This window comes from Cyanistes caeruleus, chromosome 22, assembly GCF_971803275.1.
Source record: "Cyanistes caeruleus chromosome 22, bCyaCae1.hap1.1, whole genome shotgun sequence".
Lineage (NCBI taxonomy): Eukaryota > Metazoa > Chordata > Aves > Passeriformes > Paridae > Cyanistes > Cyanistes caeruleus.
This window is the reverse complement of record NC_141722.1, coordinates 3,325,632-3,345,801: the sequence shown is the minus strand read 5'-3', so window position 1 is coordinate 3,345,801 and position 20,170 is coordinate 3,325,632. Positions and strand designations below refer to the sequence as shown.

Sequence of the window (20,170 nt, the reverse complement as noted above, 5' to 3'; positions counted from 1 at the left end):
AGCACCTTCCTAAATGAATCTTAGCAATCCTCCAAGGTATAAGAGCCAAGGGATTGGGCATTACTAAAAACCACATCTGACATTTTTCATATCCAGTACAATTCCAAGGATGGTACCCTGCTTTATTCTGAAATAAGCCCACTGACAGAAACATCCACACTGTCAGATCAAGGCAAATATTTGCCTGCATACACAGCCAGAAGATCAAAGTTGTGTGAAGTTTTCTATATTCAATAACCTCATCCATGGCTTGCATACTATGGTGAAATACACTTGCTTTGTGAGAAGTATTCACAATCTCTTTCCCCTCTTAACCATGCTTTTTTTACCAGGTGAGAAATTGAAGACAGGAACACTAGTCCCCTCTTCTTTCTGTATGATGGTGGCTAACATGCTATAGGTGACCCTAGAAAAACCAAAATCATTAATAATGTTAGGCCAAATTACTTAATCTTACAGGATGTTTTATTGTCAGCACAAAACTATAGATACCATGCTGCCAGGTAGTAGGGTGGAATTAAAACTGATGTGTGCAATGTGAGTTATTGAGCACTTCTGCAGAAATCTTAATTCTAATTAAATGCAAGCTGAATTTAACATATGTTGCACATTTAACATTACTAACTTTGAACTTTCCAGTAAATGCAGAAGTAAAATGCAATTGCATGCACTATTCAATAAAGCAAAAACCAAAATGTATCATAAATAAGTATTTTATAACTTTATTAAACTCAAGACATGACAATATTCAAAATACAAAGTGAATTATTTTTTATTCAATACTGTACACAATGCAGAAATATCAGTGCATTTCTATAGCATGTATTTCACCTTCATTTAGTTTGTACTAAAACAAATAAAAAGTAAGCTTTAAAATAGCTCAAACATCTCATTCAGCAGTTTAAACTGTAAACACCTTGTTTACTTCTGTTAGGAGGAACACATTCATCTTCTGTACCCCTGTTAATGAGCACCCTTTCTCTTGTGCTTATCTGTAAGAGGATAAGTGTAACCAAACTGAGCACAAGAATCTGCTAAGGTGGCACCTCAGTGAACTTCAGTGAATGGCTGAGGCACAGTGAGGAAAAATTAAACAGCAAGAAGCAGCATCTGAAGCAGCAAGAGATGGGACTGACACTGTCCATGAATGGAATCATGTTTTTTTCCTCATACCCTCCTCCTCCTCCCCTAAAATACTGAACAGAAACCAGAACACAAGACCAGCTTGTGCTGTGTTTCTGTATTTAATACAGTCATAATTTCAGACTCTATGTGAGCACATAGTTGTTACTGCCTACCTAATAGCAACCCTGTGGCTGCTCAGGACACATTCACACATTCCTAGGATCCAGCAGGAAAAGAGCAGCAGCAGAGGCTTAGCAATAGCTGGTCCAAGTCTCTTCTAGGAAAAACTGCAAAATTGAGCCAAGTGTGTCTAGCAACTGAATTCACAGAACCTAACTCACTTTAAAAGTCTATTAGCATCAAATTAATTTGTAAGCTAGATTAATCTTTCAAAATGCACTTTCAAGATGCTTGCCAAGTCTTGAAGTGGGTATCAGATCTCACATTACTTTCTTACCAGACATATCCTAGTAAAAGAGGACAGTCTGTTCTCAGTAGAATTACTGTGTAAAAGAAATTTTGAAAAATAACTGGTACAAAAACTGTACTGCATTACTTGGTCTGTTGTCTGCTTTATAAATGACTCTTAAGCAAAGATTGATTTTTTAATTATTTTTTTTTCATAATCTTGACTACCAAACATGTTCATCTAGGTAGCATACAACTGGCCAACTGTGACTACTATCACTCCATGTTTCTGCAGAATCTTTGTAGGGTTTCAGCTTACATACCAAGACAAAAAAAGTCTTAAGAAACATATCGAATATATGCAGCATAAGAGGACTTTACCATCCACTTTTCAGTTCTCAGAGGACAAACTGCTCCTACTTCATTATCTGTGAACCGTAAGAACTTTGTAACATGATAAAGTTCAGCTCCATCCCAAACAACTGAGCTGAGACTGCTCCCAGACACTATGGGGAAACCACATAGGACAGGTGTTTTCGTTTCAGGGGACCACCTATGTCCATTCTGGGTTTTGAGTCCAGTTTTATTGGGGCTGAGGTGGCTGTGCAGTCACCAGACCAGGACTGAACCTCAGTGTTAGAGCTCCTCTCCTCTGCTTCTCTGAAGAATTTCTCATACTTGTCCAAATATGGAGGTCTCTCTGGTAGCAGATAGTAGTGCGTTGAACTGGCCTTCTTACCATTTTCAATAATTGGAAGAATGCAAGGGACCCTGTTGGAAGATCCTTCACTATTTTGTCTTTGTAGAGCTTTGCTGCTGACATACTTGGGATCAGGTGCAAAGCTCTGGGTGGGGGGCATAACCCCATTGAGGTATGATGGAAGGCTTTTGGGACTGGGGGTGCGGGAATTGCTGCGTGACAAAGGCTCCCGGGGGGGCACTTTGGGAGGCCTGTCTTCATCACTGTAAGCACTGGAAGCGACTTCTGCTGACCACCTTCTGTAGTCTGGCTTGAGAGCCCTTGGGGGTATGGGAACCCTTGGTGGAATCTCTGGTTTATCTTCATCAGAAGTTGGAGACGACCTGTTTAAGTGTCCAGTTAGTCTTACTATGGGTTTATTGAGAGATCCAGCTGGCCCGGAATGGGACCTTCGCAGGCGTCGATGCAGCTGCTGTGGAGGAGGATAAATACTGGATATGTACACATTTAGGCTTTGTGTAGGGTTGGCATCTTCTGGTTTTGGTCCTGTTGGAGTATCGAAATACGCATAGTTGATTTGTCCACAGCCCCTAAAGCTCCGACGGCTTGGAGCACTGGATTTAAAAGGAGGAAGTTCATAATCTTCTAACAAAAAGTCAGTATCTGAAGAAGTCAGGAATTCTACCTCTTTGTCAACCTCATCTGCAGTAAAGTCTTCAGATATAGGCAGAGGGGGCAGTGGCCTGCAGCTGCGATCGTTAGAAGATGCAGACAGAAATTGAATTGGTCCGTTTCTTATTGGCATGTGAGGAGGTGTTTCTTCAGAAACACAGCCCATGGTTAATGACAGTTTACTAAAGCCAGGAACGAGATGATCCTCATACCTTGAAATTGGCTGTTCATTTTTGGGACTTACAGGAGGTGGACTGGATTTCTGAGATGGGACTTGGATACAACTTCCAGCAATGTGGTCATTCATGGAAGCCTGGTTGGAAGAGTGCCCTAAAAAGGTGAGAAATTCTTAGAGACTCTTTTCTAAGTAACACTCCAGCACATGACTCTGCCACTGCATATTTAATTCCTTCTAATGCAACAGTAAGTAATGTCTGTTTAATGTCTCCAGGTAGTGAAATGCAGGTTTTACAGATCTCATCTGGTTGTGGATTTATGCTTTTAGTTAAGATAGTAGCAGATTATCTTATTGTTTACACCAGCACTCCAGTTAAATGAGGTAGCCCAAGAGACCCCAGGCATAAGCAAGAGAACTACAAAGATCCCAGCATAAAACTACAACAGAACAAGTGCTTTTTTTACCAAATATTTTTTCCGTCAAAAATATAATTGCAACTCGGAGGCCTCCTACGCAGAAGGCGAATGGGAGGGGTGTGTGTGTGTTTTTATTTAACTCGATCGTGTTATTCCCCAATGTTTTTGTGGAGCTGGATGGGCGCAGTGTCCTGAGCTGCCAGCAGGGGGCAGCGCGGCCCAGCCGGGAGCGCGTTGGTGTCAGCGAGGCCCGCAGGGCTTTTCCCGAGACAAATCCCTGACACTTCCTAACACGTCTGTGTCACACTTTGTACTTACCAATGGATGGCAAATGTTGCTCGGTTGATGGGTTTAAATTATATGTCACTGCTATAGGGTCCACATTAAAGAAAGTACTAAAAAAAAAAAAAGAAAAAAAGCCTTCACTGTGAGTTAACCATAGGTCTGTACTGGCACAAGAATTCCTAACACTCATTCCATAGACTTGGAGATGCAACAGATACATTTTAGCCTCACTCACTTTTCAAATCCGCTGTGGGTACCCCAGCAGGTCTTCAGACTGCCCATGCCTTGACTGGTGTGAAGAAATCCGGTTTTTAAGGGGACTCTCATCTCCTGAGCAGCAACTCCTGCAGTTGACATCATGCAGTGTTCTCTGAGGATGTCTCACAACCCTTGATATTCAGGACTTGGCAGGTTTCCTGCAGTTTTCATTCCCTTCAAGAGAGAGGGCATAAATATCAGAAATGCAAACCTGATGTTCCATGTCTCATCTGAAATTTCAGTGTTCAAGGAATTAAATAGCTCTGTAGAAAGGCCTCCTATCCTAAAATGTGCCAACTGGAAAACTTCACCAAACTTCTTGTTTTGAATCTGACTGCAAAATTAAAGTACAAAACAGGTAAGTTCTCTGGAAGAACTACACTCCATAAAAAAAAATGAAAACTTAAGGTATTGATATATGGCAGTTGTATATCCCACAACTTCAGTCCTTGAACATAAACTACTAGTTATTTATACAAAGGAAGTTTTTTAAAGAAGTTTTCTAGAACAGTCTAACCTCCCAGTGGCTGTCTTCAGTTATATCTTTCTGCTAAAGATTTTGGTTTCTAGTGTAGCCAACATGTAACAGCGTAGTCTGCAGTTAAGTATTATCCTCCATAGCCTTTGCACCAATAAACAGAATTATTGACCACTTGAATTAGAATTCTATAACTTGTTTGACATAAAACAGTAACTATTTTTAACTAACTTAAAGTTTAAGGTACTCTAAAATAGCCTCAAGACTTCTAGATATTTCAAACAAATTGGAAATCTAGTGGTTTGAAATAATCTCAGCTGAAACTGCCCTGCTGCATTCAAATCTATTTTGAATGTGTGAAGAATGCTTTATCTGGCCTATTTAAGGCAGAAAAAATATGTTGGCAATTGCTTTATATTGAGTAAGTAATCAGTCTACAGAAGAAATTAACTGACAGGACTTGTTTAGGGAATTCATCAGGGAGGGAAAGGGGCAATGTAAAATTAGTCAGCATTCTGAAGGCAGGAGAAATTAAGTCCAAGATTATAAAAAAAGATGTTCTCTGGGTCTCTGCTTCATCTACACAAATATCCTACATTCAGCAAGTGCAATATGGTCAGTTTAAAAAAACAGACAAAAAACCTGCCAAACCAAACCCCACTCAAAACAGTTTAATTTGTATCTCTCTTGAGAATCAATACTAGGAGCATATTATCTTAATGTGAATTTGTCCATATCCCTCCACCATAAGAATCCCATTTAAAGAAAAGTCAACCAACAGCTGAGGGCTGGCTGTATCAGGGCTCAGCAGACATGGCAAGAAAACCCCTTCACAGTGTGGTACTGAAAGAAAATGTGGTACAGACACAGGTAGTAGCTTATGCTTCTGGTAAATCTGCCCAAAATCAGGCATTCTATGCAGATGTGCAATCTTCCTTTTCCTTTAGGAGGAAAGATCTATTATTCTTGTCTGCAGAGTGAGGGATGGGCAGACTCCTAAGCAGGACTGTAAACCAGGTGTCTGAGGATTAGTTTGCAATCCAGCATCACTATTAGCAACTTGTATAAACAATTGCTTGAGAAAGAACAACTCTGCTGCGCTCTTTCAATTTTGAATTGGGTCCAGTGTTGATCATCTTAAGAAAACAGGAGCTTCTGACTCCTGTATGTATGTTTGATGTGTGAGACAATGCCATTCTCGTTAGGAGTGTGATGGTTTTCTCAATCATGACTGTCTGTGTCAACAAAAGTGGGATTGTTTCACTCACTGCCAGATACCTGATATATTTTAGGCAGGCATTTCAGAATAACTCTAGACAGGAGATTTTAATAGAAGTGAACAAGGGCCAAACCAGTGTTCTATGTAATACAGCACAGTCCTACTTCATTCAGCCCTCCTGATTTTAGTGAAGACCGTGTTCTTCCCCTTCAGACAACCTCCTTAAAAAGCTAGCTTAACCCTGGAAATTTTTGCATAATACAGTTCAGTTGGACCCTTCCCAGTAACAGGAACTGCAGCTATTTCATAGAAAAATTAAATAAAAAACCACAGAGCCCCAGGAAGCAATAAAATAGTCCTGTAAGTGCAAGCAGAACCACTGTCTTCAGGGAGCAGAATATTAGAGATACCCATTTGTCAAAATGACTTAACAGCACAGTACACATACAGCACCAATTCTAAAACTACTTCATATCAACATAATTTCAAAATAAAACATCCAAATTATCAGCTCACACCATTGAACAGTGATTTTTTTTTTGTGTCTCACAGATTCTATCCTGTTAGCAACAAATCTACCAAAGAAAGAAAATTAAGAGAGCTTAAGGCTAATGCCTGTTATCCATTTCAATATTTCTGAAATCAAATGCAAGTCACGAGTTAAAAAAGCAGCAGCACAGAACACTGATTAGTCAGCAAATGATTGTACTCCACCTCAGTGTGTGTACAAGATCTGACAGGACCATGAGACATTGATTATGATATAAAAAATGAGAGGAGGGGGAACAACTGCTGTAGTTTGAGCACATGTAACGTGCTAGCTGTGATAACATACAGCCCTTGCAGGGCTTGTTAAGAAGCCCAACCTCCACCAAATCCCACGCCTAAACCTCTACTAGTAATTACTGTGTCAGCTTTCTGAATGCTGTCTAAATCTCAGCTCTCAAGACTGATAGTTGCACAATCACCTCTCTGAAATCTCTCTGGAATGCTAAGCTCAACATTTGAAACAGACTTAAATATTTACATACTCTAGGAAAAGGTAATTTTCACTTGTTTCAATCAGTCTTTATTTTTTAAAAATAAAGCACAATTTATGTAGCCATAAAACTTGCTTCATTCATCAATGACCTCTTTGCCAATTCACAGGTGATTTGCCTTGACATTTCAGAGAGTTATGAAACTGTCCTCTGTGCCTTAAGCTAGGATATCAAGAGAAGTAGTGCTTTCACTAAACCACCTAGTTACTTTTTCAGTGAAGTCTAGAGAAATGGTGCTTGTATTTTAAAACACGCATAAGTTTGTTTGAAGACAGTATCTTAAGAGGGAGACATGAGAACAGCAATTGAATACAAAGTCTGTGTTTTAGACAGCATGCTTTTATTAAAGATGAGTGGTACATATTATATTCTAGTAATTGGTCTTAAAAAAAATAAAATTTACAAAAGTCAGCCAAGAAGATATAAACATCAACAGTTTGCTGTCCCAATTCTGCCTCCTTAAAAGTTTAATTCCTTAAACTTAGCCGTAAGAAACATCAAAATGTATTTGCTAAAGAAAATGGACACTACGCAGTAATGAAGCATTCTTGAGCTCAAATTTGTGTGCTGCTGGTTTGCACAGAATGGGCTCTCAGTTACCCTGCTTGTGTGACCTACTTATGCACAGTTTATGGCATGAAGCACTTCTGAAGACATTACAGTTTGTGTTATTCGAAAGAAATGGAGTACAAACTAAAAGAATGGCTGGTAATTTCTACAGAGCATTTACAAGCCAAGTCAATTAGAAGATTTGCTGGTGCATTAGGAAGCTACTGACACCCTTCCCTGTAAGGCAAGGTAACAGTGCAAAGCAGGTACTTGTAATCATCCGGATCTGCTTGTATTAATAAATATCAATAATAGTAAGTATTGGAGAAGAGATTGATTTTTAAAAATTTTTTTACAAAGCCAAATACACCTTCAGACTTCAACAGGATGGTTATGTGTAAGTCAAAAATAATCAAATAAGCAAATCCATAAGCAGTAGCATACCTACATAGTGAGAACTTTGGAAAGATATTTGTTGTACATTGAATTGCGGCAAAAATCCCAAATACACCGTTTTTATGCAGCTACATATTAATAAATACTTGTGTTATAACAACAGTAATCCTCTGTTTAGAAACTGAGAAGCATTTGCATACATCTTAGCTCAACCTATTACCTATCACTAATCACACACAGAATCTTATTACTCTGTTCCCTGTTCTCCCAGCCCCAATGCAACCGAATATCTGAGGCAAGTTAAGTTCATAACAAAGAAAATCTTTCTGGTATGCACAGTAGACCAAAGCATGCTCTAGAATGTTTCATTTAATGGGTATGGAATACAGCAACTTGCTGTACAGATTTCTGAATGCCTGTATGAACTTTTGACAGGTTTTACAAAGGCAGCACTCTTGACAAGGAGCTTACATTCTTCTTGTAAGAAATGGGAAAGAGGGGGAGGAAAAATAAGACCTACTTACCCCTTTTGGGAGGGGAAGAAATGTGTCTACCTTAAATCCACAACCTATTTTTGCTCACCTTGCCACCACATTATCTTTAACAAATCTCAGAAGCAATTCACAGGAGGAGGGGCACATTTTTGCACTACAAGTCATCCACTCCAGCTAGCTGTTCCTTATTTGACAATGTGATGTAATTTCCTTTTTCTCCACTGACTTTCTATTTAACATAAGCACCTGAGATAGAGACACCTCTTTTCATATTTAAGTATTTCAGACTTACAAGTATTGGACTTCAAAAACCTAAGTGCTGTTAATATACTTCTGTCTTTGCAGCTAGATGAATGCTGAGTAGCCAACACTTAACAGAAACAGCCTCATGAGAATGTTAGTTTAAATCTATTCACTTAATAAATAATTAGATCTTCTTTACTATGCACCAAACCTCCACAGTGCAGTTCAGTATTCCTGAGTCACAGGCCAAACCACGCTCAGATACAAGCCTCAGAAGGTATTTCCACTTATAGGAATTATATTCTTAACTTTGAGATATTTTTCTACACATTTTGCCAACCAGAAATGGACCATTCTGTGATAAAGAAGACTATGATCACTAAACAATCAGATCATGGGTGCTTGCAAATAAAACTAATCCTATGGGTGTACAACACACAAATCAACTGAACAGCAGACAAACTCTGTATTTAGATTGTAACAGTCAGCTATTTGAAATATATTCAAAGAACCACAGTTCATCAAGGAGTTTAAGTTCAGTTAAAATTTGGGCTACCATTTCACAGTCCTACACAACAAATGGGAGTAACCTGTAAATTGCCAGTAGAAAACTAATAATTAAATAGCAAGACAATTGCCTTGCCTCTGCTTGTCAGATTTCAGATGCATGCTTAAGGTATGGTACTTCACCCTCCTGAAAATTTTAATGTGAATATAGACAGCTTACATTCAGGAAATAAAAATTCCTCTCTAGCTGACTCAGACTCATAAGCATAGTGTTAGACACTCTGTGATAAGTTTTAATTCGCTTTTCTACTACAGAGAACTGGAAGTGTTTTTCTCTGAAATAAGTCCTGTACTGCAGAGCATGGCAGACAGAGCTTCACCAAGAACTCAACGTTATTAGGTAGATTTCTATTAAAAAAAAAAAAATCAGAAAATTATTCCATATAGGTAAATTGCAAAGGAAAGAAATAGAAAGAAAGTTTCTTTCCTTCTATAAAGGAAAAAAAAAAATTGGTTTGTGCATTAAGTAAATTGAGTAAATAATAGAGGCGAATTGAGCAGTTTAACTGGCTTATAAGTGCAATTCACAAATGCATTTGTGATGCAGAGGCATCATTCACCTGCCATTCCGGTACAACAAAGATTCAGGCATTCCCAAAATGCCCAAAGAGACCTTGCCCCCAGAGCCTTTCCCATCCAGTTAATATGTAATGAGGTACTGTTATCTTTGGATCAAGCACAATAAATATTTGCTTATTACTTCAGAATGCTGCACAGGGCCCTTGGTCAGCGCTGCAGTGACAGGAGAGCACTGAAGTGTCCGAGCCCCCGGCCTGCTCGCTCGGCTGTCACAGGCTGCGCTGTCAGTACCCAAGGATACAGCCATGTCTCCAGATTTAACCACCACAGACTGGCTATTTTAGAAAATCGAGGATAAGTGCGTAATGAGGTATTAAGTCACAAAGAAATGTTTATTCTAAATTAAGCCAGCCTAAATTAGAGTGCGAAGCGCAGAGCCTGAGCCCACAGTGCGGTCTCTTGTTTACTCACAGGAGCGAGAGGAGCAGCTCGGAAGCGAGTGAGAGAACACTGATACTGTTTCGGGTCAGGAAGAAAACGCGTGGCACGCCACGTTGATTTCCAAGAATGTGGCTACGGGCTCCGCTGACGCCGGGCGGATCCCGTCCCACTTAGAGGGACTCCCGCCGCGGCGAGCGGAGCCGGTGTCGCACCGAGATCCCCCGTCAGCCCCGGGGCGAGCGGAGCCGCGGCGGGTCCGGCCCTGCCGCCCCCCCACCCCCCTCAGCACCACGGCAGGAGCCGCGCTCCCGGCTCCTCCCGGCGCGCGCCGCCGTCCCTCGCTCCCGCCGGCGTGGGCCGCACCGCGGCTCCGAGCCACGGGCTCGGCCAGCCCCGGCGCCGCGGCCCGACCGACTCGCGTGTGCCGCCCGATCCGCCGGCCCCCGCTTCTCGCCCCAGCGGCGGGGCCCGGCGCAGCAGAGGCGGGACGGCCCCGAGCCGCAGGCGGGCAGCCCCGGTGCGCCGGGCGGGCCCGGGGGCCGCCATAGCCGCGAGGGGCGCGGGAGGCGCCGCCGGGACCGTCACTCACCCCGACAGTGTCGCGCAGCTCCGCGCGGCCGCCGGCGCCACACGCATGCGCCGCCCCAGTGCCGGTCAGTGCCGCGGCGCGCGCCGGCCGCCGCTCTTATGGAGGGGGGCGGGACCGCGGGTGGCCCCGCCCCGCCCCGCGCGGCGCCTTCGTCACGGGAGGCCTTAAAGGGGCGGGGGCGCGCGAGGCCGTGAGGGCGGTGAGGCGGCTTCCGGTTCCGTCGGGCGCGGGGGCCGTGGCGCTTCCCGGCCGGGGCCTCGGCGCGGGCGGTGCCGCCGCTGCTCCGTGCCCGCCAGCGGGCACGGCCCCGGGGCGCCCTCTGGGCGGCACCGCCTCCGCCTTGGCAGCCCACTCCGCCCCGGCCTGCGGGACCGGCCGCCTCCGGGCTCAGTGAGAGCGGCGTTCGCCAGGCGAGGGTGAAGGACCGCGGCGAGCCGAGGAGCTCGCACTGGCCGCTCGCAGCGGCAGGAAGGCAGCGCCCGTCCAGGGGATGGGCAGCAGCTGAGGCGGTGCTGCTCGGTTCTCCGGGGCTCGGTGTCGTGCCCTGGCCCTCTGTTTGGCTTTCCCTGGCCGGTGCGCTCTCCCTTAGAGCAGCTGCCTCTGATGCCCCCCGCTTCTTCTGTCCCCGCGTCCCCGTTTCCTGGGGCTGCACTCACTCGTTCTGTTCCCGGCCTATCGCGGTCCTGTCCCCGCCGCTGTCAGGGCACCTCACTGCCCGTCTCTGCGGGGAGTCTCCCTCCGCCTTCCCCGGGCTCGGAGCCGTTCCCCGCCGGCAGCAGGGAGCGCTCGCTCTCCCGGCCCGGCTCCCGAGCGGGCGGGCCTGGGCCGCGGGGCCGCGCCGGGAGGGAGGCGGCGGCCGTGGCTCCCCGTGTTGTTCCCCGTTTTGTTCCCCGTCTTGTTCCCCGTGTGGCTTCCCGTGTTGTTCCCCGTTTTGTTCCCCGTGTGGCTCCCCGTGTTGTTCCCCGTCGGTGCCTCACGGTTTTCTCATAAACAGGTCCGGGCGGTGAGGTGGGACCAGGCCTTGCCCACGCGTGTGGTGACCGAGTATTTTGCAGTCACAGGGAATCCCCGTCCTTCAGTATTACCGGAAGGGGAGAAAACACCAAACCTTTTACTGTCATAGGAATAGGTCTTGTGAATGTCAGTTTTCTTGATGTAGGCATATTTGCGTTTAAATAAATAGATCTTCGTGTGTAATTATTTATTTGATGCATTAAGAAAGTAGGGTGGGCTGTCACAGGTTTGACAGTATTTTGTATCTAGACATAGATTTGTGGTGGTAAATAAACCACAGTGGTCACAAAAGGAGGATTCATGGTGAAAGCTGCTGTTTAAAGACTTTTGAGAGCATTTACAGGTGATGCTGTTTATTACAGCATAAACAATAAAAATCGGGCTTTTGATCAGTTTTGCTCTACACTGGAATAATTTCGTTGTTGGAGAAAGAAATACCAATGTGGGACTCTTGAAACTCCCAGCACTTAGAGGTGCTTAACAATGGGATTAACAAAATATGTCTTCCATTTATACTCTTTGAACTGGAATAGTTACTGATATTTTAATAAAGAAGAATGCTTGATTTCAGTCTGATGTATGTCAGCAGTTCACTTCTCTTTTCTCTTTGGGGTTTCTTTTGACCTCTGGTGAAAGCCCCCAATCTGTTTTTGTTCTTAGGGACAGTAAGATCTCCTACTGTGTAACAGTACTTACTCAGTCTCCTACTTACTGGAACAGTAAGAACTGCTGTAAAAATACAGGTGATGTGAGAAAAAAAGGGCAGGGCTATAACCTAGGAGAAGTTGAAAATTTCCATTGTGAAAAATGATGAAGAGGTCCTCTAAAGCTGAGTGGACATGTTATGCAGGCAAGAGAAAGTGAAAAGAATCTAAGGGGAAGTAGAAGCCATCAAAAGGAAGGAGGGGAGCAGAGCATGGGTTTGTGATTTTGATGAATTGGGGTGCACTTAACAGAGACTGCAGGATGTTTGTGTTCTGGTGGCAGTGGCTTGTGCTGAACTGTACGTGCTCAAAGGCTCCTTCCAAGTATTTGCTGTACTTCTATTGTTCTGGACATGAAGACCGTGACTAATTATTTCTGTGGATAAGCTGGCCCTGCAACATGAGTTATCTCAAGTTTAAATTGTCCTGGTTGCATGAGGAGAAAGTAATCTTTTCTTTTTCCTTTTGTTTTTCTCTTTTTATTTTTTAAATTCTGGTGTGTTGATGTACATACTGTCTGATATGCAAACAGCTCTAAATGTTGTAATGAATGGATACAGAGGACAAACTTTCCTTTAAAATGTTTTTCACAGTGTCAACATGACTTCAGTAGGACAATCTCTTGTAGTGCCTCTGTAGTGGAACATGAGGAATAAAAGATGTTTGGCTTCTTTACTTATTTATACCTGAGGATCTTTGATGCAGGAAAAGATCTTTCTGTTATTCCCTACAGGTATTACACTGTGGCTTCTATCTGCTATCAGCAGGCCTTGTTTTATTTTGTTAGATAATTTTGGAATTAGTTCATGTGCCTGTAATTGTATGGAATTTTTGTATCTTACTGTTAAATAAGTTTACTTATGGCCTTTGTTCACTAAAACTCCATGCCTTAAATTTCTGATTGTTCTACTGAATAAAAACGTTTAGTAATGGTGTCAGTTGCAATGGTTTCTGTGCTGGCTTGAGGATGGAGGAAATTGAATTCTGCACCAACAGTTACATTCCCATCTCTCTCACTTCTCTGCAACCACCTCATAGTTCTGTAGGCATATGTAAACCACATTTTGTAATTTGCTAAGTGCCCTGAAGACTAAATCCTAAGTAGTCTTCAACACCATGGGTCATCAATACTAATAACAAGTTTGCTAAGAACAACAGCTCGGTGTTATGAGAGGCCTTAAACCTCTCCTGTAGCAGGTTTGGAGAGGGATAGCAGGCTTTTCTGTATTTAATAAATGAAATGTCTAAATTCTGTGAAATAAAGAATAGCATGGATTTTCATTCATGATACTACCTTTCATTTGAGGATTCTTTTTGCAGAGGAAATCCCAGAGATATTCGATGTTCTTTGATCAGTTGTCCTGTTTCTAGCTTGCTTTGCAGCCTATACCTTTCCATTGATCTTAGTCCCCTTCATATTTCCTGTTTTCAACACTTAAAATTTTCAGTTGCTCCTTCTGTTTGAGAGGAGAAAGGCATACATGTAAAGCAGCAGTTGGAGAAGCAAAAGGCAAAATCTTTTTAGGAAGCCAGAAAATTACAAAACTTAATACTGAAAGACTTGGTGGAAAATAATAGATATATATTTTAATATAGAATGTTAGATAAAGCTCCTGTACAGTCATTCTTTAGATGGTTGTGATTTTTTTTTAAGCCACCTTCCATAAACAACAACTTTGTTTTACAGTAGCTGCTGCTGTATTATTGCTTAATCATATTTATTTGTGGTAGATGCTCTTGAGCAGGAAGCTCAGGGTTTGTTTTTTTTCCATGCTCTCTGGTAAGCATGCCTCCTGTCTGGTTGCCTGAAAGGGAATGAGTAGCTTAGACACTTTTCTTTTTGGCCTTGTTAATGACTAGAAAAGGTAATTGTGGTCAGTCATCAGAGAGGAAAAGCTTTCCTGAAGAGAGGTAAACAAAGTGCAAGTTGGATGCTGTGGTGTTAGTTTTTGCATGACTAGTTATGTGAGTGAGGGTGGTGTGGATACCATGCTGCTGCACCTCCAGAGGTGCTTCTGCAGAGCCAAGATCATGTGTCACAAGTTATTTCAAATGTAGCCTTTGTGAACCCTTTACTAAGGCATTGCCTGGGACAAGCAAACCTAGCAAAATGCAGTGCAGTAGGTGGTTTATGAATAAATCTTTCCATCATGAGAAGTCCTGAATTCTGTCATTATTCAGCAGATTAAAGCTCAAAACATTGACCTTGGCTTGGATGCTGACTTCCAAAAGAAATGTGTTATCATGTGGCTCTTACCTCTTTCTTAAAAATCACAGCCTTTGCCTCAAGCAGAATCAGGATGTGCACAGTAGGAGTTAAACTATGCAATCCTTATGTACTTGCATTTTATCTTATTCAGGTACTTATCTTCTGTTCTGTTTTGTGGTAATCTGGCAGAGTGGATCTGCATACCAACGCTGAGGTTAAGGACTCTGGTGATACTCTGCCATGAAAACCTAAACAAACTATGTAGATAATAAAGTTCTTAGTTACCTAAGTTTTGAACTTGTACCATCCTAAACTGAAGTAAAGCAACTTAAGCATGTTTATTCCAGGGGGAAGCAACAATACATATGGGACACATTAGAATTGCTGTAGTCTCACTGAACTGAGAAGTCAGACTGGTGCAGTGGCAGTAAAGTGATGTGCTGCTACATGAGTGGAAGAATGTCTCCCAAATTACAAGCAGTTAACCTTTATACTTCTATTCTTACTGTACAGGGCATGGTGTGGGATAGAGGAATGTAGGGAAGGGGCAGAGACAATGAGTTTAGGAATTCACAGATCAGCAGTGCAGACTCTCGCATAACAAGGGTAACATAGGTGCAACTGTACAGACCTGATGCTGAAATTCAGCTTTGAACAGGGGCCATTACCCAGTCTTTGTTTGAATTGTCCCTATACAAGACTTTAAAGCAATTGGATAATGCTAATTTGCCTCTTAAGCCATCTGTAGAAGCTGACACAGATAGCAAATCTTTTGTGCTTCAGGCATGTGGAAGTGGTTTGTGATGCAAACATACTATCTAAAAGTGGAAATACAGCATGGCTTTTGTGAGTTCTTGTCTGTGTACCTTGATTACATCTCTGTCTGAATGCTGCAAATACCAGAAGTTTTACTTGCTTCAAAAACTAGTCACAGAAAGCCTGATGAAAGAAAAATCCATTAAGGCTTTAGGGAAAGTGTCTTGTATCAGACTGCTGGGAACTAGGAGAGAAAGTTGCCCACTGCCCTAAACATTTGTTGCCTTTTTTTAACCCATGCTAGGGCAATATTGGATTAGGTGGACCTTGGGATATGGGGTAGCACAGCTGCTGTTGGAATACATCTAGATTTTTCATTCCCTTTTATATTTCAGTCAGTCTTTTCCATATTTTTCTGTTTACATAACTGGGTACACAATGATTTATTTCTGCTTACAAGATTCAGCTCAGGCCCTTGTCTCTGCAGTTGTATCTGAATCCTTTAGGGCTGTGTTGTTCTTCGACTCTAGAGACTACGAATGAAGGAAAAGAGTGCTACAAAACTTTTTCAGTGTAAGGATTCCTTGTTGCTGTGAATGAAGAACATGTGCATACTTCACTGGTCAGATTTGTATGAATGCAGTTGCACCAGCCAGGTGTGGGGCAGAATGAGTGTCTTGCATTTCCAGTTTAGCCAGAAGACCCACAGAAGGGAGGAAACTCATGGGTCAGTAAAGGAGGGCTAAATTAGAGGTTAGCATATTCAAGTGTCTAGACAGCGAATACAGACATACTGCAAAATTCAGTCTGTCAGGGAGTGGAGAGTCAAGATTAAAAAGCCATTTCAAAGGCATGTTGCCTGAATGGGGTAATCATGTGCTCAGACTTTTTCAGCACATAAGCATAAGCTGAGTGAGGGAAGAGATCAAAAAAGGACACAAATATTGACACAGAGTCTGTAGCAGCTTAGACTGGAATGGAACTCGATAAATTAAAAATAGCTGGTTGTTCACACTTGTGTTTCCCAGAAATGGCCACAGCCACATCTGTTTTTTGCCATCCATTCTGTAATATTTGAACAACTCACACAAGTGTTACCTCCTTCCTCCTGCTGTAGAGATGTTGTTACACAGTCCTCCCAAAGTGAGTTCTTTCTTGCTCTCAGGCATGTAAACTGGTCATCAGGAAGCCGAGCTTTAGTCTGGAGCTCAGTTAATCCGTGCAGATTGTGTGCTTTTAGGGCATTGTATGCTTTTAGGGCAGTGTCCAGAGATGTCCCACTGGAACAGGATGCTGGAACATCAAGAGAGGAGCTGACTCAAACCCCAGTTGAACTACTCTGGTGCATCCCATCTCCTTTGCAGAGCCAGAGGAGTTGTTGTCAGCTGACGGGCTCGGTTGTGTTTTTGTGCCCTTTAGGCACGGTATTTCACACAACTGTAGTGTTGTGCATAATGACAGTTTGGGGGAAGTTCCCAGAATCCACCTATGTGCCATGTTAGGGTCTGCAGCAACACTGAAGTTCCTTTTCAGCCTTCACAAGAACATGTTGTATTCTGTTACCTTTGTCTACTACACTATTTCTTTTTCAGTGTGTTTTTTTTTTGTCCTGGTCATCTCACTGCACTCAGTACACAGACAGACACTGTCTTTGTGGCAAAGCTAAATAGCCTGACAACTATTGGATTCATTTATTCACACAGTATTTTGCAGGTAGAGGTGTTTCTTCTTCAAAACAACTAGAGCCTTGTTTTCAGGACCAAACAGGAACTCTTGAAAAATTCCTAAATATTGCTAGCATCTGTAACTGTTGTGTATTTGTATTGGCAAGCCTAGACATCATCAGTCTTTTACAGTCATAATTAGACAGTCTCACTGGGATTGGAATAAATGGCAGGAGTCAACTCTTTGTTTCTCTGTGCCTTTTTCTGTGCCTTGTTCTATCATTTTTAGCTATTAAAGATAAAATGCCATAAGCCATTCTTCTGATAAATTAGTTTATTTATAGAGTATGTTAAGGAAATGTCCCTGTCTGACCATCCGGGAGCCACTCTGGCAGTCACTCTCACACCACCTGGGCAGAGACCAAGGCCCCTTTACAGCTACACACCCACATTTCCACAGTCATACCAGGTTTCCCATCACAGTCTCAGACATCCTGATCCACGAAATAATTTAATCTTGGCAAAATAACTAAATAACAAAATAACAGCTTGAGATGGTGCTTCTGAGAAGGGACCCCAAGCAAAGGGGCTTTTATGTCCTTGCACTCTAAGCATGCAAAAGTCAAGGGGCTGTGCTGCTGCCTCTCAGTGTCCCTCCCCTGCATGGGCCAAGGTCCCCAGGCCCTTTGTTGTGCTAAGGACCAGCAGTTCATGACTTCTTGCTTGGTGCTCTGGCCACCCAGAACTCTACCTGAACTGTAGCTGCACCCTGAGCTACCTGCACTGAATGGATTCCCTAAAAAATATCATCAATATCCATCCTTGTGATCTCTACAGAAGAAAGAGTGAAAAAGCAAAAGTGACAGCCTTCTAGAAGTATAGCAGGCTGTTAAAGAAAGCCATCACCCAGGGAGGCTTGGGATGCCTTCTGTATCACATGGGTATTTTTGAGACCTCTGAAAGCAGGATAAGGAGATTCCACGGATTTTACAAGATTTGAAGGTGGAATAGTGAGTGGCTTTGGTTAGCCAGGGAGGTAAGAGCAGACTGAGCAGGAAGGACAGTGGGAATAGAGCTCATCTGGTTGTCATTCTGCAGTAATTTCAGTGGAAGAGCTGTATATATAGAAGCAGTATTTGGAAACAGTTCTAAGCGTATCATCATAGAAATTAATAGTTTGGTAACTTGATTCCCAAGTAGTATAAAGTTAATTTTATTCATATTTAAGATTCTGCCTATGTGGGGCATGTGGAAGGGGACACAACTGTCTGCTGAGCATTTGTATTTTGAGATGTGTGTTTGTATTTGCACTGCTCATCCTGTACCACAGACATCCCCAACAAATTGAGACAGTGCTGGTGAACTTGCTTCTGGGTTTTTTTTGGCATGTCAAAATCTGACATGTGTTTTAATGTCTATTTATGAATAGCCTTAATTCCAGAGCCTAATGCTCTACTCACCTGAGTGGATTTGTGCCTACTAATAAAACACTGGTTTTCTGAGAAGTGAATCTCTACAGAACCTAATGATTTTTGCTGGGGAAAATAGGTTAATCAACATATCTGAATTTTGGTTCTTAGAATTAAATAGCTAATAGCTATTTTAAATATTTATTTAGAAGTATTTAAAATGTTGTCTTTGTATTATAAAAATACAAATTAAGGCAACAATCTGATTCTGTATGTTTCTCCACTCCTCCCCTCAGCCCCTCCCAAAAACTCCACCTAAAACCACTTTTTCCTCCTTTAATTACCACATTGAACTATATCAATTGTGGGTTGTTTTTTTTCCAAATACCAAACTGAACTCACTTCTATGTAGAAATTTAAAAAATTTATGAACATAATTAATTTATGAAATTTCTTGGGTTTAAGTACATTGCAGAATAATTCATGTGAATTTTGAGCAACTAAATAATTTGAGTTTTTAGCACATCTTTAACTACTTAAATTACATGGTGTTTGTTCTGTCAAAAGTACCACCTTCTAATTGTTAATCAAAATGGTGTGGGTATCTTAGTTGAATATATAACCTTTAGTCAGTTTGGAGGCATCTGGTGTTTACATTTTTAGTAAGGATTTGTGGTAATGAGATGGAGATGAAAGTAGATATGAAGAGTAAAGTATGATTGAACTCAATTTGCTGTTGAGCTTAAAATATGGAGAGGAGAAAAATATTCCTGTTGCATGGCTGGAAATAGCTGTGCAGGGAGAGCAGTGGTGCAGGGTGGTGAGGCTGCACCTGCATGGCCAAAGCCCTACACCCACAAGTCTAGAAATTGCTGTTCTCTTGAGCCTACACTCTCTTCCATCCTCTGTGGGGTCACTGCAGTTTTAGGAGTTGGTATTTATTGGTGGAAACTTCTTCTCCTCCTCCTGGGATCTGCTGAGTGTCTTTATGGGTTCAGGGCAGAGCAGATGGTCCCCAGTGAGTCCCTGCTGCATCTTGTGTGACCGACTTGGGCAGACTTTGCTGGGCAGGGGCTGCAAGGTGGTGGTGACAGTGGTGGTGGCCTTGGCATGGAAACTCTTATCCTTAACCCTGTTCCAGGATTTTTCTGTTTTTCATTCCCCCTCCACTGCTTGTGCTTCCTCCTTTGCCATTCCTATGTTCTTATGAACAGAGGAACAATAATTATCTTTGTAATTTAGCACCTGGGAATCCTATCCCAGATAAACTCTAACATTTCCAGGAAGTCATAGGTAGTTCTCTTTAAAACATCATTAGTTTGTCTTTGTTTTCTCCTTCTCTAATTGGCACTTTCCATTCTAATAAACCAACACCCACAAACTGTGCAGCCACATGATCTTTTCAGTTAATACAAATCGTCATTTCCAGTCCAATAGACTCAGTTAATTGTGCAAACCTGCAACACACCCATAAAGTGGCTATCAGGTTTGTTATGCAACGATGACTCATGAAGGAAATGTGGAGTGTAATTAAATACAGTGATGCAAAGATAGTAGTATGAAGCCAAAATCAAAGTATAAGTGATAATCATCTGTATTAAATGTTTGTTTCTGCATGTTGTTTTCAGAAATTACTTCAATTATAAGTTATCTGGCTGCTGCACACATGCCTGGCATATGTTTTGACAAGTCAAAAAGTGACCTGCAAACCTGTAAATAAGCTGAACTAAGTCTGCTATCAAAATAGTCTTTTGAGGAGGGAAAGGTATGTGGCTCAATCTCAGACTTGTCACACAGGCGCTTTCTAATTCTGGTGCAATCTCCCAAGTTTTTTGGT

At 42.3% G+C, this 20,170-nt stretch overlaps 1 protein-coding gene and 1 long non-coding RNA gene across 4 annotated transcripts; one reads left to right on the top strand and one right to left on the bottom strand.

The window, feature by feature from the left end:
- Positions 1-697: 697 nt before the first annotated feature.
- ERRFI1 (ERBB receptor feedback inhibitor 1) lies at positions 698-11,373 on the bottom strand. Of its 3 annotated transcripts, none has more exons than XM_086860638.1 (4): positions 11,234-11,373; positions 4,020-4,216; positions 3,818-3,894; positions 698-3,235 (listed from the first exon to the last, which is right to left on the bottom strand). In XM_086860638.1, exons 2-4 carry the CDS (start codon positions 4,142-4,144, stop codon positions 2,040-2,042), a joined length of 1,398 nt encoding a protein of 465 aa, XP_086716764.1. In that variant the 5' UTR covers positions 4,145-4,216; positions 11,234-11,373; the 3' UTR covers positions 698-2,039. The 3 variants fall into 3 exon arrangements, with proteins under 3 accessions (XP_086716764.1, XP_086716763.1, XP_023796131.2); XM_086860637.1 differs by lacking the exon at positions 11,234-11,373 and adding an exon at positions 10,578-10,717; XM_023940363.2 differs by lacking the exon at positions 11,234-11,373 and adding an exon at positions 10,019-10,294.
- Positions 10,815-13,233, top strand: LOC147649536 (uncharacterized). Its single transcript, XR_015278736.1, has 2 exons — positions 10,815-11,150; positions 11,572-13,233. It is a non-coding gene; the product is annotated as an uncharacterized LOC147649536 (long non-coding RNA).
- Positions 13,234-20,170: the final 6,937 nt, after the last annotated feature.